Source organism: Cyprinus carpio, chromosome A8 (assembly GCF_018340385.1).
Source record: "Cyprinus carpio isolate SPL01 chromosome A8, ASM1834038v1, whole genome shotgun sequence".
Taxonomy (NCBI): domain Eukaryota; kingdom Metazoa; phylum Chordata; class Actinopteri; order Cypriniformes; family Cyprinidae; genus Cyprinus; species Cyprinus carpio.
The window spans coordinates 13772228-13792207 of record NC_056579.1 but is presented as its reverse complement, the minus strand read 5'-3'; the positions used below and the strand labels follow the sequence as shown (position 1 = coordinate 13792207).

Below are 19980 nucleotides of genomic sequence, written 5' to 3'. Positions count from 1 at the left end.
ATACACATACACATACAAACGGGGCAAAAACATTCAAGTTAGACCTAATTCTGACCAATCATACATATTCCAAAAATAAAAACTTAGCACAGTCTAAGAAACAGTGTGTCACTCATACAGTCTCTCTCTGACCTAAAGCAGATTTTCTCTTATACTTTAGGAATTATTCTAGATCAAAATACAACTTAATTGGGATAAAGAAAGCCGAGGTTGTCTGCGATGTTGGAACAGATTAATGGACTGATATTAAACAAACAAGACTCGCGGATGAAAACAAATGCTTAACCTCTTGAAACCATCAACATCCAAAATACAAATCCTCTATCCAAAAAATAAAAAAATCTTATGACCAAAAAAAAAAGCAAAAACCAAAAAAAAACTAAAAGGAAAAAGAAGATGAAATGTTTAATGCACAGTGACACTGCAGTGACACCCTCATCTTTATCCGTCCTGATGGAGAGTGATCGAATACTCATGGTTGCCCTGTTGTTGCTTTTGCCTTCTCTCTCATTTACACAGACACATCGTTGTTGATCTTCTATTTCTTTCATAGAGTCTGATTCAGTGCACTTCTTCTCCCACTAGGGGGCAGGCTACTCATCAGTTTCTCTTCCTGAGTTCTGTTTTCTCCTACAGTGCAGAGATCTTCACCACATCAGTGCCAGGGTTCGGAAGAGGCGGAGCGTCTGGGTTGGGAGGGGGCGGAGCGTCGGGACTGGCTCGAGAGTTGTTCGAGGGAGGGGTTGGGATGCTGATGATTGCCGTGGTAACCAGTCCACTGCTCTTGCAGTTCAGACTCCCTGATTCATCCGACATCAGATTGAGACTGGAACGACTGAGACAGAGAGAAAGAGACAGAGGTCTTAAAACACTTTTCATACTCTCACTTGTTTCATTTGTCTATTAACTGTTCATTAAATGTCCAGTGGACTAACAGTGGACATGCATGTATCACTTATTTTGTACTAAACAAACAAATGTCACATTTGTATTTTTTTTTTTTAATGTATTTTGTTTAAAAATATATGTGGGTGGAAGTTACACATTTTAAAATGTTAATAAAAAGCAGATTCCTTTGATTTGCTATGGTTAATTTCAAATATAGCATTTCATATAAACATACTAATAGATACAAATTTTTGCCTTATTTGACAGAAATTAGAGCTTGATTGGAAATGATGGACCAAATATGCAGTTTACATGTTGAGACACCTTCTGTTGAGACTGACTCTACTTTTTACGTTTGGGGCCCTAATAAAGATATTAAAATGGTTTATGGTAAAATGGCTTATGTCTATTTTACACTTTGTTTAGATTGTCAGAGTTTTTTTTTTAATTTAGTAATTAATATTTCTTATGATGGATTTTCATAGTTTAAGATTGAAAGTCTGGGTCTGTGACAAGGGTAAACAATTAAAACTATACATTAAACAGAATTTAAGAAGTAGCAAAATGAGGAAGGCATGGTTATTAATTTTTTATTTTATAACAGCTGTCATGTGACCTTCACATTCACCTTATGTTGCATTACAGAAGTAAGCTATTTTCTGTGAATGAGTGAGACTTCTGTTTATTAGCCACTACGGAGAATAAGAATAACAGTTGTAAAACGATTTGTGCTACCAACCAGTGTGTTTATGATTATGATAATACATTAAAATTATATGATAACAAATACCAGTTTGCAACAAGCAGCATAACAGTGTTTTTGAACAGCTAAATCAGCTGGAAGCTGATGACACCGGAAGCTTTGCACGTTAAAGTTACAAATGGCTGCACCTGATCTAATGTTAAAAAAAATACAAAAATAATAATAATAAAATAAAATCAGGTGGATAATATGAAAAAGTTAAAGTCTTTTAGCTCTAATAAAAATCAACCCTTAGAACAATGCTGTGTATGGAAAACGAGTGCTAACCTGGTATTTAGTGGATGCTGTTCCCCACACTGGATGTGTAAGGCGCTGAGCTCCTGCAGGTTGTGCGTGTGTGAGTGTGTGGCACTGAGAGCCTGGATGTTCTTCTTGGTTCTCCGAGAGCAGCAGGTGCCCGTTATGCCCTCTTCACTGGAGAGAGATGGACTCTGCGATGGGAAGTTCTGTAGTGCTGTCTGCAGGTACCCCTGTTCATACAGTCGCTCGTCCACAAACTCATGATTCTGAAACACAACGATTCTTTCCTTGAGATTATTGGTTTCTGATGTTTTATTTACTGTTATAAGCCCTTTTCTTTTAATTCCCTTTACTTCAAAGCCTTTGCATGCATGTTAACCTTTAAATATAAAAGAGAATATGAAACATCATTGATGCATTTTTACTTCAGTAATGTATAACAAATGAGAACAAATCAGAATCAAATCAGTTCATTTTTATGTCAGTTGTGTGTTACACAAGATGGGTTTTTGGCTGTATTAAATGCACTCTAAAGAGAATATTCAGTGGTTATTGTAGGGTGGGACTTTTCCTTAAATTTCCTCAAACTTTTTTAGACTTGATGTGATAAAGCATAGAGCAACATTTACATTTTGTATGTCATGCTTTTAAATATCAGTTGTGAAGTTTGTGTAAAAATATTTAATAATTACATTTTTTTAATTTACATGAATTTACATTTGTTAAAGTTACTCTAAGTTTTGTAGCTTTTAAAATGTGAACATTTTATTTTAAACCTTAAAGCAACTAAAAAGGAGTAATCTCTAAAACACTCAATCCCTAGTCAATTTGTTATAGTTTGCGTTTAGATGTTTCATTTAAAAAAAAAATATATATATTATTTGTAAATGTATTTTTGTTGTTTCTTTTTCAATGTATGATGCTTGGATTAATTATTATTTGATTATCATAACAATAATCGAAAAGGTTTAATAAAGTTATTTACTTATTTATTTATTTGTATGCAGATTGTACGTCACTTCTGCGGCGTCGCATAGCCCCGCCCACACCGAAATATAATTGGACCGAAATAACGCTAACGTTACTCGTGTACTTTAAACAAAGACTATAGAATAACCAAAACATGGAGGAGACAAATCCCTTGATGGCGTCTGGAGAAGCATCGCGGATGTCATGAAAATACAAGGTATGTGCTTTACTCTGTGTTTTGATGCGTCACGTGACTGGAAGCCATAAACAAGTTCATTAAAGTAGGTTGTATTTTACGCTGACTTCAGCTTGAGAGCGATGATTCACTTTTTGAAGCATGAATGATTGACAGCAATGGAAGATTCACAGCGGTAGAGAAACTGTGTAAATGCAATGAAAACTCAGCCCAAACATGTATAATTACACATTTTACAAGCCAATAGCAAATGTTTTCATGAAAGTGTAATCTATTAATGTAATCTCCAAATAATTAAATACCATTAAATATGAAGGTTCTGTAAAATTTGTGTTCTTTTATTTAAGTGTAGTGCTTGTTTTGCTTGTCATTAGGCAGGGCTTGGCAAACTACAGCAATACGAATCAATGAACTATCTTTCTTCTTTTTGTATTACACATATGCAAATATTAAAATTCATTAAAATAATAAAAATAAAAAATACCTACATCATAAAACTGACCCGAGATCAGTTAGACACTAGTTTATGGGTTTGCTAAATCAACACCATATAGCACGAAGCCTCAGAATTTTGAAATGTTTTGAAACCAAGGATCGAAACAGTTTTACGAAGCCTCGTTTGTTCCGAGTTTGAGACACATTCTGAGCCACTCGTTCGAAACAAAAGATTCGTAAAGTTTCATTTTGTATTGTTTCAAAAGAAGCCACCACTACTTCTGACTGACCGTGGTCTTCTCCAGGCAGTGCAGAAGATGGTGATGTTGACTCTCCAGCAGAGATGTGGTCTTCTTCAGTTGCTGGTCCTCCTCTAAGGAGCCCTGCAGAAACACACACAAAACATTCACATCATTTTTAAGGAATCACCACATTTCATGGAGGAATAATGAAGTGGAGAAAGGCATAGAGTGTGTGTTGTTTGGCTCAGTACCTGTGGTGAAAGTTTCATCTTGTAATAGGGGAGCTGCTGTTGTGTAAGAGTGGGAGGGAGAGACATGGAGAATGGTTTACTGCTTTTGGAAGGAACTTCATCCATAACAGAGCAGCACAATATATCATCCATAACTTTGAATAAACATAGCTTGGGAGAAAGGAAGGACGAGGGGCCTCAGAGGATTGGGCGAATCAGAGTGATTCCACTTTTCTGTTTCACAGATCCATTGGTACAGTTTCTAAAACTCCACATATCTGTTTCTTTTATTGTAAAGCTTTTGCCTGGGAGCTTGTGCTCGCAAACGTGGCCCTCTGGCTAAACACACATACACTGCTCCACATTTTCACCATTTCCACAATGTCTTAACACGACGCAAGCACCAAAATAACACGAGTGAGTCAGTGAGTGATGTGTGGGATGAGATAGAGACAGAAGGAAAAATAAAGATATTGACAGAAATGAAGAGAGAGCAAAATTAGGCGTCTTACAGTAACATACCCTGAGTACTCTTATTCTGAGCAGACTGCATGTGATCTGCAAGGTATTTATGAGCTATTCAGACAGGCTAACCTAGAAGCAACTTCTTCAGTTTGATGCTAAGTCAGACCATTCTTGGTGAATTGCATTAAGAAACCTCAAATTAACTCCAAAATTAAAGGACTGCTTATTATAAGAAAACATTTCATAAAGAAAATTAAGCCTTTTTTTTAGGACCGTTACAAATTTTTCTATTGTGACATTATTTTCATGACAGTTAAGCATTTAACAGTTAAATGTTTTAAGCAGTTGAACATTTTCCACTATTTTAAGTGTTCTTGTGTGATTCACGTTCAAAGACCTGATTTTTGGAGAGGAAAAAACCTAATGTGTATTTTTAACCCTCATTTTTTTTCTGTTGAGATTGACTTTAAAGTTTTTATATTTGGAGTCTCGGACAACCCAATGATGGATATGTGTAAAAAAAGTAGTAATTTTGAAATTAACCACTTCCCAAATTCTTTTAGTTCCCTTGATCTGAGTCAGCCTCAGTAGACCACAGAAATAATTGTGATCTGTATCTATTTTTTAGCATTAATATTATTTGAATTATTATTATTATTTTTTTATACCAGGAGTCTCATTTGTTGTTGGATAAATTGGCTGAATGCAAATGTAAATGTAAAAAGAAATGAATTATTATTTAGTATTAAAATATACATTACCATTTAAGAGTTTGGAGTTATGTTTTTTAAAGTATTATATCCAATATTAAGTGTATTTTTTATATATTTGAATTATTATTCAGTATTAATTACATATTTTCACACTGAATGACAGGCTGAAGGCCTCTTAGGCTCTATAATGAAGCTCAATTTTGTCAGGTTCCTGTCTGCTTCACTCTCTGGACCTCTCTGAGGACATTCTGTGAAACTGGTTAGCTGTCTTTGGAGTGACCTTCAATCTGTCTCTGTACTCTCTGTTCACTCTCAGCATGTTCCTCGTTCCTCAAACGCATTTGACGCATTCAGAGAATCGCAGTTTCTTTTTTCCAGGAAGGCATTTTATAGGAGTTGGACAGCTTTAAACAACCGCCATAATAAAGACCAGATCTCCCTTTCACACACATATGCTCACAGCCTACTCCCTGATGAGGGTGTTTAGCAACACATTAAGACATTTTCACATCAGTTCATCACTCTGTCCTGATGAGTTAGATGTCATTGAGTTAATTGAGCTGATGTTTGTGCAAATATGCAAACACAAAAATCTTATAATCGCTCTTAAGTGCTGAGAATTAGATCACCCCATGTGAATCTCTAGCCTTAAACACTTTTAAACCAAAACAACCTGACACTTATCTTTTCTTTTTTTTTACTCTGCAGGAGTTCTTGTTGAAAACCATGCATAATGTATGGCAAATAAAAAACAATCCACCAGAAGTCAAACTGAAACAAAATATGGAAATAATGTGTATCAATGTGTGTGTTTGTGTGTGTTTATATTTGTGAAACAACATGTGTGTGTGTGAGAGTCTGTGTGTTTCTTACCGTTAGCTCCAGTGATTGGTTGAGTCCATTTCGTTTGCTATGCAGGACGGCGCTAGAGCTGCCACTCTTGGAAATTCTCATTCGGGCCAGTCTGGCTTTCTGTCAACACATACATACACAAAGGAAGTTACAACTCCGTCTACCAGTGCTTTTCCATCACAAAGGTCTACGTTTCAATATGATCCCTGTTGAAAGAGCAATTCAGATCAAAGTACTTTGAGAAACAAAATGGATTTTCACATAGATTGCTGTCCGTCATGAGATGATGAAAAATGCAAGTGGCTTCAAAAAACTACTGAACCAGTCTGAACTACCAGCCATGCAGTGAAAATGTGCAAAGATCAGGGGAGAAGAAAGCAATTGCTCGCTTGCTCGACAAAGAATAAAAGAATGGTAATTTAGAGAAACGCAGCTGTGTAATGGTTAATTACAGTAAACGTCTTGTGTAATGCTGAATTACGGTTAGCGCAGCTGTGTAACGATAAATGATAGAGCAGCGGTTCGCATTCCCTCAGTCTGTGCCATTTCATAGGCACAGCATGGATGATGGGTGGAAACCAGCAGTCAAATCCTCTGTGGAACATCAAATTTTAATATTTACAATGAATGAGAGTATTTTAATCTTCTCAGATCCAGAGGCATCAAATGATCCGATTTGCACTCTCATTCTCTCGTCATCTCATAGAAAACTGATCCTCTCTCTCGTTTCAGTTCCCTTAAGATGTAAGAAGCTTTATTGACATGATAAAAAGGGTTTACGTTGGCAAAGCATTAATAAACATTATGTATACACTAGATTTATGTATTTTTGTGAACGTTTTAGGGTGTCGTGGGTGGTTGTCAGGGTGTTGCTATGCGGTCACAAAGGTGTTTTGAGAGGTTTTCAGTATATTGCTTTGCAGTTGCTATATGTAGTTGGTTTCTTGAGTGTTTTTAGGTTAAGTTGAAAGAGCCCATATAAGTCTCTAATTTGTTCCTGTCCCAATGTTTTATGTTTTTTTGCCATTGTAATATTTGAAATATTCCAAGCCAAATTATGCAGGATAATATAAAGTATAATATATATTATGTAATTAATTTGATTAATATAGCTTTAATATATCTTTTTAAAAAAATGAAAATTACCCCATAATTTACTCACCCTCAAGCCATCTTAGGTGTATATGACTTTCTCCTTTCAGACGAATACAATCGGAGTTATATAAATGTCCTGGCTCTTTCAAGCTTTACAATGGCAGTGAATGGTGGTTGAGATTTTAAAGCAAAATAAAGTGCATCCATCCATCATAAAAAGTGCTTCACATGGCTATGGGGGGTTTAATAAAGGCCTTCTGAAGTGAAGCGATGTGTTTGTGTAAGAAAAATATCCATATTTAAAACTTTATAAACCGTAAACTTTACAAACCATCTCTTGCTTCTTCTAACTGTCATATGCACGTTCACAAGAGATTTGAATTCCAGCGGATGATAGGACGTAAGCGTAGCGTAATCTCTGGTGAGAAGTGACGAAGGCTGAAGTGCAGAGGAGAGAGCAAAACAAAACACCGGTCACAAATTAGAAGTACAAAATGAGGATTTGTAAAGAAAAATGTAGGAGGATTTTGATATAAGCCAAGAGGAGACTGGCTTTCCTTTGCTGTAAACAAAACTTGGTTCTCGACATACCAAAATATACTCCCACATCACCTGCAACACAACACTCTCGTTAAAACAATCACAACAATCTGTGTTTATACTTGTCAAAATGTATTTTCTTAAATAATAAAGATTAATAATAATGTTTTAATAATCTCGTTTAGCTGTGTTTTCATTCTCTCATACACAAAGAGGCTTTTGTGTGGCCCCCTGTCAGGTGTGTAATAGGACCATGTAGCTTGATTTTCTTGTTCATGGAGCTTGTCAACTTCACACGCAGGTGGTAAGTGTTCATAGCCAGGACTGTTAATAGCTCAGCTAAATGCTGGATATCAGTTCCGTGTATAACAGAAAAACATCAGATGACCAGTGTTTTGCATGCCTATAGTCACAGTACTTTGTATATAACACAACCTCCTGTCCACCGTTAGGGGTCATCAGCTCACCCACCACAATTGATCTACGCCAATAGGCTGCGGATACAGATACGGATTCACAAATGCATTTCACCCCAATGAATGTTTGTATGCATGTGTGTGTGTTTTTAAATTATTGAAGAGGAACAAATTGTGTCTCAATTGCATCAGAGACCTCACCGAGATCAAACCAGTATTCTGATGTTCATTAATTTCTCACACACACACTTAAACACAGATTGAAAGAACATACACCATCATTAAAACCCTCACACACAAACACACACGCGAGTCCCTGTGGGTGAGTGGAGTGCTAACTCTGCTCTTTTCACAGGAGATTGCCATCACATAATGGAATCAGTTTGGGCCTTTGAGACCGTTTGTGTTTCCAACAAATGCTGCAACAATTTTCAGCTATCGTGAAAAAAATGAGGAACATTTTTCTTGGGGATCTGCCCCTGCAGAACGTGAGATGGGGAACAGCCGCAGTAATGCTGAGGTCCTTTATCAATCTGACACAGAATATCGCTGCTGAGAACAGTTGTTCAGGACTAGACGGAAGCTAACCACACTATGCTGAGATCAGACAGACCAAACAAAGCAGCAAATTCACAGATTACATTTCAGTTATACACATACAGTTTTTCAAAGTCCACTGTGCCGTGGTGAGGCCAGAAGTCTGCCTTTTAATTTTATCAGGAATATTAGGAAGCAAACTGCTTTATGAGGCAAATTTGTGGTCCATGACCAATTTCAATTCACTGTAATCATATCAAAGTGTTCCTATTTGAAATAATAGTACATTTTTTACACTATGTATTCAATAGAAATATGATAATGTGCCATAAAATGCAGTTTCATTTTATTTCCAAGTTATTGTTATTCTGGTTGACTTGACTGAGTGGACAAGACATTAGTCCAGGTAGATGGTGTTCTTCCCCTTTTGAAAGAATAAGGGCAGTTTAGCATATTTTAAATTACTTATAATATGCTTTAAAAGAATATACTTGTGTGCTAAATGAAAATAATGTTTTCACACATTGAATTCCATGTTAATTGAAATTGAATGAAAATGTATTATAGTTTTAAAAAGTTGCTGGTTTCCTATGACTTTAGTATTGAAAAAAAATTATGGAAGTCAATGGGGACCAGTATTTTTATTTGTATTTTTTTGTGTGTGTGTTCAGCAGAAGAAAGAAACTCATTGTTTGGAACAGCCTGGTGGGTGAGTGATCCATCCCTTGGTTATCTATCCTTTTAAGTGCACTTCTTTTTCACAAGGGTTGCCTTGGCTGCATACCTTCAATCTCTACCCTCCAGCAGAATCGGCTGAGTTTTTCATTAAAGTTTGTGCTAAAGTGTTGCTGTTTAGTCCCACAGGATCAGATTCCTGTGGAGTGGAAAAGTGAGACCTCCACGAATGAACCATGTAGACGTCACTGTGAAAGGGGAGATTCCAAAATCACACACTGCGGATTGTGATTGGATGGTTTGATCATGTGTCAATCAATCAAAGTATTCAATTCCCTTTATAAATGAAATTGTTACTAGGGATGCTGTCTAGCATGCGACGTGCACAAGTTGTTTATGCCTGAAGCATTGGCTCTAGTGCAAACCACCAAAGAATTTTGCGGAGAGGTGCTAAGAGACGCTTTCTTCATTGCACTGTTCAATGAAAAGACAGGCAGCAGTGCGGAGAAAATATCCACAGTGAGTGAGAAGTCAGTGCTTGTCGAATTGTACATTTACTGTACCCTATACATCAACATGCAATAGTCTCAAAAACATTTCAACTTAAAATATATTAATTAATAAAATTAAATAAAAAAAGCGAGGTGTACACTGATTGGCCAGCTATCCAGTGTGTTGTGACTGGCTGAATGCCTCAAGATTGTTACGGAAAAGATTGTATTGATTATAATGACTTATACTGTGTTTTTACGCATCGTGTTGCGTATCGCGCCACGTAAACATAAAACCATGTATGCATTTGTGATCTGAGAAATGGCAAACAAGTGCTTTGAATCTTCAGTGGCAAATTCTTTAAATATGTAAACATACTGTACTTCATACTTACATGCTGTGAATTAGAAGTGCCAGACTGTCCTTGCATAGTTGTAACTGCCCCACTTTATAGAAACAGACACCGGCATTGTAGGCTACTCTCACAGGAAACAGTCCTCATCCTCCATAAAATGCGCTGCACACATCTGAATATTTGAGTTGAACTGTTCTGGAACAGTGTTGTAAATACATCTTAACCACTGATTCTAGTTGTGTCCTCTTTTGGAAGTCAAAACAAAGAAGCTTTGCTTTCACAACAAAACACAACATCTCCACAACATGGAGCTGGTGGCAACAGTGAGAATAGAAGTTACGCCTTCTTTCTTTGACTGAACATTTGGGTGGCGTTATGCAAATTTTCCCATATCGTGACTTAGACATGTGGGGGCGTGTTAGAACGAGCCGTTTCAGGGGGGCGTGTACAAGTCTTAACTTTCATAAAGAATATCTCTTTGGATTTGAGACTTCAGTCTTTTCAACTTTACAGATCTTCTTTATGCACCAAGAGCTTGTAAAACTCCAAAGAGAAAGGAAAAAATGACCCCTTTAAGGGCCTTTTGGAGTGCCATAGTGGGGCCTTGTAGCCTGGTTGATAACCACTGTTTTTTATAAACACGTCTGATGAGCTCTAAAAGGTAACTTCACAGTGTATATGAAACATGGTATATCTCTTTAGTTTAATTTTAAAATATCCAAAATGATACCTGGAACTACAATATAATTACTGCAGTGCCTGAACAAATCTGTGAATATGTGAGTCAGTTCAATGATGTACATACTAGTACCTACTTCCTTTTGCTTTACTGTAGTTTACAGCCGTGAAACAAGAACATGGAAATGAAAAGAAAACAAAGCTCAGGAAACTTAAGTAGATTTTTTTTATGTCAATTAAACAAACTCCCTCTATGCACTTTCAGTGTTTGCTCAGTGCAGGTCAGCCCACAACAAAAAGCAGAAAAGTTATATGTCAGTGCTGTGAATACAACATTGAAAAAAAAAAAAATTTTTGAAGAAAATTGTATTGTGAGATGGTTGCTGTGTGCTTGTTAAGGTGCTTAGATTATTTTGTAAACTGCTGTTAAGTGGTTGCTAGGATGTTGGCTCCAGATATGGCTTGTGTTCCTTTTTCAGTGTAAGTCAGTGATTTTTATTTTTTTTAATTGTTTTATCTGTTTTATGATGGCTTAGAAGCAAGAGCACTTCTCCTTAACAAGCTGCATGATTTGAGGTATCGGTCATGTCCATAGCATAAATGTAGCGTGAGAAGTTACATGTACTGCAAATCTAAGCTTAATATTAGGAGTGGAAAAACCTTGCCTTAACATTGACCACTATGTAATGCTGTTAATACAACATCACAGATCATGTTCATATTTGTTTTGTGTCTGTATGTAAAGCAAGTGCTGAATTAATAATGAATAAGTCATTAACATGCAGTAAAGTAGCATAGCTAACACTCTGTTCTCAGGACGAATAAATCAACCCCAATTACTGGACCAACTTTGATCAAAACTATGTTTCCTGAACTAACTTTGAACACAACTCAGTCCTTTGGATCAACCATGAGAGTTTGAGCATAATGAGATCATTGAGTGATCAGTCATGAAAGAATTGTGTGATGTCTAGGAAACGGTCTGTTCTTTTTAGCTTTCTGGCTGTGCAGATTTGCATTAGTTATTAATAAGCTGCCCTGGTGTGTGTAGTTTTCTGTAGTCCCTAAAAAAAAATAAAGAATCCAGCATGTTCATGAGGTGAGACACAATCCGCTACAGGAAGATGAAGTCAGCGTATAAAATCTTAGACTTTCCACACTTTGATCAGAGTTTCATTAAGCTGATGCTCACTTCGATGGTTTTGAATCAAACCCAGCTGTCATATCTGCAATGTTCTTAATTCAGAGTCTTCTGAAAAGCCCTGGAGTGCTCTAGAAGTAAGCTAAAGCCCTCGAACTGAATAAATCTCATCAGGCTAGTACAGATGCGGTAGAAACCAATGATGTTATGCTCTAACAGGTGTCTGTGCAATGCTGGAACAATAGTTAAAGCGGTAAGTCACCAAAAAATGACATTCTGCACACTCAGAAAAAAGTCATATAGCTTTGGAAAAACATGAGGAGTAAATGACAAACTCTCTGAAAAAAAGGTACAAATGCTGTCACTGGGGCAGTACCCTTTCAACAGGTATTAATATGTACCTTTTAGGTATGCGAGTGTGACTTTGGAAAAGGTACCGGCCCAGTGACAGCTTTTTTATCCCTTTTTTCCCCCAATTTTTTTTTTTTGTCATCATTTACTCACCTTCAAGTCATTCCAAACCTATATAATTTACTTTCTTTTGTACACATGCATAGTTCACATCTTTTGAATTTAGAATTTTTAAATGGACTGCTGCTATTTTGGAGTCTAAGCACATGCACTGCAGTGCTTATGAGCTTAAATCTGGCCCAGATTGTGACCCAAAAATGTAACTGTTGATGTTGTTATTATTATGATGATATTATAGGTCAGTAAATATTTGCAAAGACTTCATGGTGCTGCCATAACAACAATTAGTAGTTTAAACACACCCACATATACATAGAAATGCACTTCTAACACACCCACATACACATTTTGTTTAACTGTACATGATTAGGAGTGCTAATTCAGTTCTTCAGTTCATCACATGCAGATTGGTATGAATCTAGAGTACATCCACTAATATCAGATCTGTAATATAAAAATTTTAGGCTACTTCAGTAATAATGGCCTAGTGATTTGGATTATGAATACATGGTTTTGGTGCAGAACAAGTGCTGTATTTTGGCTACTGGGCAACAGGTGAGAAGGAGGAAGGTCACCTCCCAAAAGTGACTGCTGAAATAAACAAACCCCTCCCCACAGGTCTCGTCTGGGCAGGCTATTTGTGGAAGGACTGTCATTAGGATGAACATCCTTTCTGGCTCTCTTCCTGTCTCTGTGCCTTTCTCTGTCTCTCTCACATGTCCTTTGGACAGTAAGCACATCTGTTCCTGCGGTGGAGGTTAACTCGGGGCTTGAGGCAGGTTTGTGCTCTTAGGCCACTCTCTTCTTAGTTAAACCGCAGGGTGTGTTTAAACACCCACCCATACACACAGAACACATTTTTTAAGATGGCCCTACGAGATTTGGTCGCATCTGGCAGCTTTAGTTTGGACTGCGGTCGAAAATGCAGCTCTGTAAGCCCACCCAAAACCTTAGCATACGTTGATTCCTCATTAGCATATATTAAATCCATGACTGCAAGCATAACATACCGCTGAGTGGAGGAGCTTGACGTCTCCCTTTCTCTCTCTGCACACATGGGATGTCATATGAGTTGCCTTGGCATTGTTTTTCTGTGATCAAGCTAATCTCCAGTCATATTTGCAATTATTAGCATAGCAAAATCAAGCTGAGAGGCCGTGGTGATTTAACAGATAATTACACCCAAACTAAATAACCTTCAGAGAGAGATATAGAGAGGTTTCAGAGGAGGACAGGGAGGTACGGAGTGATAGATGGATAGATGCAGGGCATGTAACCCTGCTGGGATCTCATTCAGAGTCTAGACTCAATCTTTTGACGCCATGCTGCCATTAAACGAGTGACAGGTCATCCCTTCATTCCCCCGGGGAGAAGAGAAAAGCTTAATTCAACATTAAGGCTGTTTGTTTGAGGTGTTATTTCGTACGAGGATGGAAAGGGATGGCGGAGTAGTACTATTATCCTTGATGCACCCAGAAACAAACACATTTAATAACCTTATTCATCAGACAAGGGAAAAGAGCAGCAATATGGAGTGAATATCAACTGAGGAAAGACATAAACTATAAAATACCGGTGGTAAGACAACAGGCGAAGACATTCCCCTACAACCCGCCCCAGCTGCTCAAACTATCAAAGCTATAAAAGTAGATCTGGGATTGTTGGAGAGGGATTATGTATTTTACAGTGAAGCTGGGACTGGAACATCAGTACCCTGGCAACAATAAAAAAATGGCCATGGTAATACCATTATATTTTTTTAACTACCTTTGTAAATACCATGGTAAATAAATGCGGTAATCATTCAGTACCGTGGGATAAGCCATTCAAAATGTTTGGGTTGGTAAGATTTTTTTAATGTTTTTGGAAGAAGTGTCCTATGCTCACCAAAGCTACATTGATTTGGTTAAAATACAGTAAAAACAGTAATATTGTGAAACATTATTACAATTTAAAATAAATTGTTTTCTATTTAAATATCTTTTATAAAGAAATTATTCCTGTGATGACAAAGCTGAATTTTCCACAGCGGTAACACTTTATAATAATGTTCAGTTATAAGTCATTTATAAATTATTAGTTAATGATGAACTAATCATTTACAAAACATGACTATCCATTCATAAATGATTAATAAGTAATAAGTTAACATTTTAGTAATGTTTTATTAATTCAGTTATAAGTCACTATAAGTTATTAGTTAATTATGAACGAATCATTTACAAAACATGACTATGCGTTCATACATGATTAATGAGTGGTATGCTAACGATTTACAAATGTGTTGTAAGTTATCAAAAAAAGTTTAAATCATGAAATTAATCAAACAGGTCATTAGTAGATGGTTATTAGTTGATACATTATTTATCACTTATAAATCACTGAAGTATTTATGTCAAAATTGTTTTGAATAATTATCTCAATAAAAAAATGTTAATCATGAACAAATGATGAACAAACCATTAGTAAATGATCAATATATGATTTATTGACGAAGTTGTAAGCTGGTCTGTGTTCAAAAGCACAAACATGCAGGTATGCTAAACCACTATTTTTAAGAAGAGTAATTCATTTGTTTTGAAGTGGATAAACATTTATAAATGCCTTAGTCAGGTGATTCCAGTGGGTTGTGTTAAATCCTTTCACACATCAGTACAGACTTGTGTTCTGTGTGGAGTGTGTGGGATCTAGTGATAAAGTGAACCTCTCAACCGGTTTTACCTTCCACTGACGCTCACATCAGGTGCAGAGTTAAAGACTCCATGTGTGTCAGAGAAGACAGCTGTCTATACCCTCACCAGTCAGCACTTATTACACACTACAAAGTGTTCAACACCTGTTATAGATGATGTGTAAACACATGAATAAATCATTTACAAAGCTTTCTTACAACACATTTGTAAATCATTAGCATACCACTCATTAATCACTTATGAACATATAGTCATGTTTTGTAAATGATTAGTTCAATATTAACTAATAATTTATAAATTACTTATAATGGGACGTTATTATAAAGTGTTAATTCAGCAGCAATTACTCCGGTCTTCAGTGCCACATGATCCTTCAGAAATCATTCTAATATGCTGATTTGCTCAAGAAACATTTCTTATTGTTTTCAGTGTGGTTCCAGCTTAATATTTTTGTGGAAACGGTGACACTTTTTTTAGGATTCTTTGATGAGTAGAAACTTTAAAATGAGTTTTATGTCACTTTTGATCAGTTTAATATATCCGTCCTTAGTGACCCCAAACTTTTGAAAACTAGTGTATTTTAGAGTGCCATAGCATTACCGTCTGATACAATCACCCAATGGTACCATGGTACTGCCACAGGGGAATGACATCTGTCACCTGATTTTACCCACAAACCCCCGTCATTTCTCCACCCTTGACTAGTAGCCTTCAAAACTGCTCTTGGGTCCCTAAGACAATCACTTATCTTTATTAAATCATAAGATGGAAAAGGATATGATGTAATTTAACAGGAGCATTACTCAGAGGTAAACATTAGTGACCTGCTTCTCAGCCAAAGCAGTTCCGGTCAGAGGTGACAATGCCCTTCAGGGAGTTTTGAGCCCCACTGACCTGAACTTTCTGAGCCCGACGCTTGTCAGCTCTCTGGTTCTGATGGTAGATGCGGCTGAAGTTGGAAACGATGACGGGAACAGGCAGAGCAATGACCAGCACCCCACTGAGAGAACAGATGGAGCCAAAGATCTTTCCTGCTATAGTCTTAGGGACCATGTCTCCATACCTGCAGAGAAAGAGCAAGAAATAGAGACATTAGTCACTGAAATTTGCACAAGCTGCTTCTACACCTGTTCTTTCATGTTTAACAGCCTCGTAGCAATAAAAAAACAGACAGATACATGCAATCACACCTACACAACTGTAGCTGCTTATAATAATTATATTCCATCTGTTTTTATTATTATGTTCCAAATGTAGTGTATAATCACAAACTCTTACTAAAAATATTCAATTTGTTTTACTGCAGACTGGCACTTCCACATGCCACCTAAGACAAAGCAGGAAAATTAGTGTGATACTGACATTAGAGGTGCCAGATTTGAAATGAAATGAATTATTATTGAAACAGGAGGTGACAGAGGCATGAGTGGGATGACACTTTTATTGGAAGATCCATTTGCTTAAAAAACCATTAGTCTGCAAAGCTGTTTGTTTGGGAAAAAAATTATTTACTAAGCGTCTGTTTTTTACTAAGCAATTTGTTTGGAAAATATTGAAAGCGTTTTGTTTGGAGAAAGTTTGTTTTTTATTTAGAGATCAGTTTGTTTGGTGTTTTTTTCAAAAGCTGTTTAGAAAGTTATTTAATTTGAAAACTCTTTGTTTTTTTTTTTGTTTGTCAGCTGATATGTTCATAAAATCTGTTTACAAATAATATCTGTGTCTAGTGAGTGGAGTATAGATGGATAACGTCCATGAACTGAACAGAACAGGAGCAAAAGCCAGCAGAGAACGAGAAAGTCATTTAATATGTTTAAATTAGAGCATTTAAATTCCTCAGTCCAATGCCCTGGCTACTTCAAGGACATCAAATACAATTCGATACAGTTATTTAAAATGAAAATACAATTACACGCACCACTGTAAATCTTCCTCAGCCAGCGTGAAAAGCACGCCATCTGAATTCAGCAGTGAGGAGTGAAAGGACGTTTTTTTTTAAGATAAGAAAGTGGCTGACCAAATAGCTATTCAAACAAATTGGATGGTTCAAGATGGCTTTAGTAAAATAGAAAACATTAGTTCAAAAAGCTTCAGACTAAAGTAATTGGATACTGATGGAATACAGCCGCAAAGTGAATCAGAAAATAAGACAGACACACCTGGTGGAACAGAAACAATGTAAGTATAACCATAATTTATATAGACATAAATGCATTGTTTAAAAAACATATGTACAGATGTTCAGAACTAAAATGGTTTTCATTTCAGCTAATCCAAGTCAGTTCCTGCCAGTGAGGATCTAATTAACAATGGATAATCATCTTCCTTCATTAAATTAATTTGGTGCAAGTGAGGCACAATTCAAACAAACACAATCAGAAAACATGCAGCCAGCCGAGAATTTGTAAAGAGACACTAAAGTTGGAATTTAAATGTCTTAATTAATCAAAAAAGCTCATTAGGAGGCACTGCTGCTGTGAGTCGTGAAAGTAGTAAAATAAATATTCAGAGTTCAGTAAAAGTTAAGCTTAAATGACACAAAATCAAGGTTATGGTGAAATGGGAGTAAATTTAGAACATTTTTGGAGGATTTTAAAAGCAGAAATGTGAAGCTTACAATTTGGTAAAAACTAACATTAATTCTTCTTTTCAATTATTTAACAGAAGAATTCCTCTATATAAATTATCCTTCTGTATACTATTTGAGCTCTAAAGACCTTCTTGACCTTGAGTTATGCTTTCATGGCATCAAAGTTGTAAATTTACACAGATGTTATATGTATAACTTTTATGCAAAAAAATCTCAACAAGACAAATACATTTTTGTGGTAATCAACATTATGCCACAAGTGATGTTGAATATGGTTAACTTGTATTGAACCTGTAATATCCCTTTAAATAAGGGTGCTACTGTACACGTTCACATAAAAGCCCTGCAGTCTGACAGCTGAACAGGTTAATCACTGTAGGCCGATGAGAGATGATTCAAATAACTCTTTGTCAACACTAGGACAAAGAAAGGGCTTATTCACAAATCTGTGTCGAAGCTAATATTTGCCTTATTTTTGGAGGCTCATTTAACACTTTCTGAAACTCATTTCAAGAGTCGATTAGAGTGTCATTCTAAGAGGACTGGATTGTGCCCACATGGGAATATTTCTGAGCGAGAGCTCTCACAGTGTGTTATATAATCTAAACTAATTTACACTTTACACATGCACTATACAATCTGGGACACAGAGATGAAACACAAAAAAGACACAACTAAACACCCAGCAGGATAGAGGGCTTAACAGCTCTGACTACACAAACTAGAGGCCAAACAAAAGCTCCCTCTGGACTGAACTAAGGATTACGGCTTACTTCTAAATGGCCCCATGTATTCATGAGTATATTCTGCATTCTCATTCTGCTTTGATCTATAAACAGAAATTTGTGTGTCTGTGTGTCTAGTACTTATCCAAATGATCAGGAAGGTTATTTTGGACTATCAAACCTGAACAACCTGGAGCGAATCACTGTTTGGGAGAAGAATTGCGCCTAAACGGTTTGTTTACCCCAAAAGACAAAAGCTGTAATTGCTTGAAATGGTGTCTGAATGAAATGTTCAAAAACTACGATTGGATACGCTTACACAGACAGCAAAATTCAGTTTCTATTTCAGCAGCATATTTTCTAACATATATAAATGTCATATTAAAGTATTTAATTTTGAATTTCATTGCTCAGAAATAATATCACAGAGAACTGCATTTCAAAGAGGCAACTAAATTAGAAAATTGGTTAAGGGTTTGAATACTTTTGCAAGGCATTGTATATGTGTGCATATGCTCAAAACAAATGTGCTTTGATGTTAATAAGAGACATGCAGGCTTTGTGTTTGTATGCTGTTCCACTTCCATCCAATCTCTCGCTTAATGCAAGAGATTTAATGTTGTTTGTAATCAAGGTTTTGACCTTTTTTCATTCAGCTGAATCTTAAATGGATAAATTAGACGATAAGAGCCTCAGCCATTTATTGATTGTAATCAAAGTGCAGTATGTAGAATACTATCTCACACATAGAACTCACTTTAAAACTCTCAAAGCACTGCACATGTAATCTTCTTTATTCTCCTGCTTTCTCTACATTCCTATCTGATCCAGAAGTGTATCAGCCTACTCTATTCCACAACTTCCTATCTGATTTGGATCTGACTGAAAGTGGAATATTAATGGAAGAGTGAAAACAAAAGAGAAAAACATATGAGTGCTGGTAGTTTTGACTGTCAGCGGAAAGGTGTCCACATGCTACATTCAGCTAGATGTTTGCTCAGAGATTTCACTGAAGTTTTCTTTCAATAACTACACCATTATAGGGGCACCAAGGTAACAGTGTACACTGATTGATTCTGATGGCTTATTATGTCTGTATGAACACAATAATGGGGTTAGCTTCAGACTCCAGCTGGTAGATGCCATAACTACACCATTATAGGGGCACCAAGGTAACAGTGTACACTGATGGAATATATATATATATATAAAATATATATATAATATATATATATAATATTTGCAGGCAGTATAGAAATTGTAAATATTATCTTGTAGTACACGTTGTGCCATATATACAAACACTACTGTCGGCAAGCTTCTTTTTCTCTTTAATGCTCACCAAGGCTGCATTTATTTGATGAATAATATAGTGTTATGAAATATTATTAAAAATGATATGTTTTCAATCTAATATTATAATATATTTCACATAATTTATATATTTATTCCAGTGATGGCAAAGCGGAATTTTTTCGCAGCCATTACTCCAGTTTTCAGTGCCACATGATCCTTCAGAAATAATTCTAATATGCTGATTTGGTGTTTAAAGGGTCATGAAACACTGAAACACATTTTTTGA

The 19980-nt window shown here is 36.2% G+C and overlaps 1 protein-coding gene across 5 annotated transcripts in view; it reads right to left on the bottom strand.

The window, feature by feature from the left end:
• Window positions 1-374: 374 nt before the first annotated feature.
• The window catches only part of LOC109066159 (potassium voltage-gated channel subfamily D member 3-like), an 84263-nt gene continuing 64657 nt past the window's right edge, over window positions 375-19980 (bottom strand). For 3 of the 5 annotated variants that reach the window (XM_042762370.1, XM_042762372.1, XM_042762371.1), the window contains 6 exons: window positions 15981-16149; window positions 6015-6113; window positions 3985-4020; window positions 3782-3874; window positions 1919-2157; window positions 375-835 (listed from right to left, as the gene is read on the bottom strand). In XM_042762370.1, the coding sequence (XP_042618304.1) occupies window positions 631-835; window positions 1919-2157; window positions 3782-3874; window positions 3985-4020; window positions 6015-6113; window positions 15981-16149 (841 nt within the window). In that variant the 3' untranslated portion in view covers window positions 375-630. The remainder of the gene's footprint in view (window positions 836-1918; window positions 2158-3781; window positions 3875-3984; window positions 4021-6014; window positions 6114-15980; window positions 16150-19980) is intronic. The other 2 variants (XM_042762373.1, XM_042762374.1) reach the window with 2 other exon arrangements.